Below are 2,942 nucleotides of genomic sequence, written 5' to 3'. Positions count from 1 at the left end.
TACCCAAAATCTTGATAATAACATTCCCTTAATTAATTTCACTTTAATTATTTTAAAACAATTTAATTATTGCACTTTCCTCTTGATTATATTATTCCAAAACAATTGAAAAAAACAAAATAATACTTAATAAAACAAACAAACTCCACCCAATCATTTAAATACAGTTTTGTTTAAACAATAAATTTAAAATTAGCATTTTTTTCTTCTAATTTGCCATTTCCTCTTAAATTAATTACAGAACGAAATTCATTCATTAAAACTACAACAACAACTGCTGGACGGTATTTTCAACAAACAAACAAACAATCAAATAAAACTAAACAATTAACTGAAAAAAATAAAGGAAAATAATTTACAAACAAAAATGTCGCAAACTGAAATGAAAGCCTCCTCACCCACACCCTCCTCGGCCACAACACCCGATGTCATTAACAAAGCAGCCACCAAATTGTGTCACATTGTCAAACGGCCCGATTTTGATGGTTATGGTTTCAATTTGCACTCGGAAAAGGCTAAACCAGGACAATTTATAGGTAAAGTTGATGCCAACTCACCGGCCGAAGCAGCCGGTCTTAAAGAGGGAGATCGTATCATAGAAGTCAATGGAGTGGCCATTAATAGTGAGACACACAAACAAGTGGTGCAGCGTATAAAGGCCATTGCCGGTGAGGTGCGTTTGTTGCTGGTGGATGTTGAAGGCAAGGGTGATGGTTTAATGTTTAATGGCCAACAGAGTAATGGAAAAACTGCAATGGAAACCTCAAAAACGGAACAAGTTTTACCCGGAGCTAGTGAAAATATCAACAGCATTACAATGGTATCAACAAAAAGAGCCTCCCAAGAGTCCCAACGTTCGAGTGCGCAGGTTAACAACAACAACAGTATGGATGTTACGGACAAGGCAGTTAGTGTTGCAGATCAGACAGTTATGATGAACAACAACAACAACAATATACCACCACCTCCCTCGGCCACCATGGCTACATCACCCACGAAATCCATGATGAACAATAATATCAGCAGCAACAACACTTTAAGCAACAGCAATAGTGCTCATACGGAAATGCCAGCAGCATCAGCAGCCAGCGGAAGTGCTAGTGGTAATGGCACCACCATCAAGGCAGGCAGCTTACAGCTGCCCATGACTGCTGCCGAAATGCGTGCCAAACTGATGATGAAAAAGAAATATGATCCCAAAAATGAAAGCGTGGACTTGAAGAAGAAATATGAAATTGTACAAAAACTTTAAAAATTTTTCCAAAAAAAAATCTTTATTGTTTTTCTATTTGCAAAAAAAAAATCATTTTCTTTTATTTTTTTATAACTATAGTTCTGAAGTCATTTATTATTATTTAATTTAATAAAAAAAATGAAAAACCAATAATTGAACGTAACAAATTTAAATAGATTTCTAACAAAACAGAAAAATTAGCTTTAAGACAATAAAACAATTTAATTTGTTTTTTTTATTTTTTTCTACATTCCATTTAAAGATTTTTTGTGTTTAAGCCAAAAAATCATTTGAAAAAATTGGATTTACAACAAAATAAAATAATATTAAAAAAAAATTATTAATTATAAATTTTATAATTTTTTTTTTTATTTCTTTAACTTTATTTTTATTATTAGACCTACAAAATGTTATTTTATATACTTTTTTTTAAATTTAAACAGAAAAATTGTTGAATCAATTGTACTCTACTACTATGTGTCAATTATTTAAGTAAATTTGTTTCTCTTAAGAGGAACATAAAAAAATAGATTTAAAATAAAAAATAAATAAAAATTTTAAAAATCACAACCAATTAACATGTTTTATTTGCGCTAAATAGCTTTATAAAAGATTTAAATGTAATTTAAAATGTTGTATAAATGTTGAGCTTTTGTAAACCTTTAAATGTCTAAAGTTTTAAAAACAACTACTGTATATTTTTATTTAGAAAACTGCCAACAAGACACACAATCAAGTACACACTAACCTATAGACTAGACTTTATGCTAAGTTAAAGCCAAGACTATAGACTGGACTATACACTAGACTATCGAAAAGACTTTAGAATACTGACTATAGACTATCAACTAAACTATTAACAAAACTGAAGACTAGAACGTACAATCGTCTTTAAACTAGATATACTATAGATTAGAGTATAGAGTAAACTATAGAAAAGACTATACACGAAACTATAGAGTAGATTGTAGAATCAATCCATTCTATATATAGACTAGACTATAGACATGTCAGTAGACTAGACAATAGAAAAGACTTTAGATTAAACTATAGACTAGACTTTAGATTAGGCTTTAGACTAGACTTTAGATTAGGCTATAGAATAGACAATAAACAAGACTATAGACTAGACAATAAAATAGACTATAGACCTGACTAGACTAGAGTATAGACCAGACCATAGACTAGACAATATACTAGACTATAGACTAGACTACAGGCTAGACAATGGACTAGAATAAAGTCTAGACTATAGACTAGTTTATTGACTAGACTTGACAAAATTTTATACTATAGACTAGACTATAGACTAGACTATAGACTAGACTATAGCCTAGACTATAGACTAGACTATAGCCTAGACTATAGACTAGACTATAGACTAGACTATAGACTAGACTATAGACTAGACTATAGACTAGACTATAGACTAGACTATAGACTAGACTATAGACTAGACTTTGGACTAAACTATAGACTAGACTAGAATATACTAGTCTAGACTATAAATAAAATACTGTTTCACAATTCTCAATTCGCTTGCTGGGTTATCTTGATTATTTATTATCTAAAAATAGCTTTTGCTACCTGTATGAATATCACCCAAACTAAAATGTGAGTAAAATAAACAAACAATACAAAATACTACTAAAAAATGCCTACTGGTCATCCCTAGAAAAAGAGTAAGAGAAATTAATTTTCTTATCTC

The 2,942-nt window shown here is 30.5% G+C and overlaps 1 protein-coding gene across 1 annotated transcript; it reads left to right on the top strand.

Moving 5' to 3' along the window:
• The first annotated feature begins 244 nt into the window (after nucleotides 1–244).
• On the top strand, nucleotides 245–1,345 carry LOC111681902 (Na(+)/H(+) exchange regulatory cofactor NHE-RF1). Its single transcript, XM_023443802.2, has one exon. The coding sequence runs from the start codon at nucleotides 368–370 to the stop codon at nucleotides 1,250–1,252; it is 885 nt and encodes a 294-aa protein (XP_023299570.2). The 5' UTR covers nucleotides 245–367; the 3' UTR covers nucleotides 1,253–1,345.
• The last annotated feature ends 1,597 nt before the right edge of the window (nucleotides 1,346–2,942 follow it).

This window comes from Lucilia cuprina, chromosome 6 (genome assembly GCF_022045245.1).
Source record: "Lucilia cuprina isolate Lc7/37 chromosome 6, ASM2204524v1, whole genome shotgun sequence".
Lineage (NCBI taxonomy): Eukaryota > Metazoa > Arthropoda > Insecta > Diptera > Calliphoridae > Lucilia > Lucilia cuprina.
Note: the sequence above shows the minus strand (reverse complement) of the source record. Positions and strands in the feature narration are given on the sequence as shown.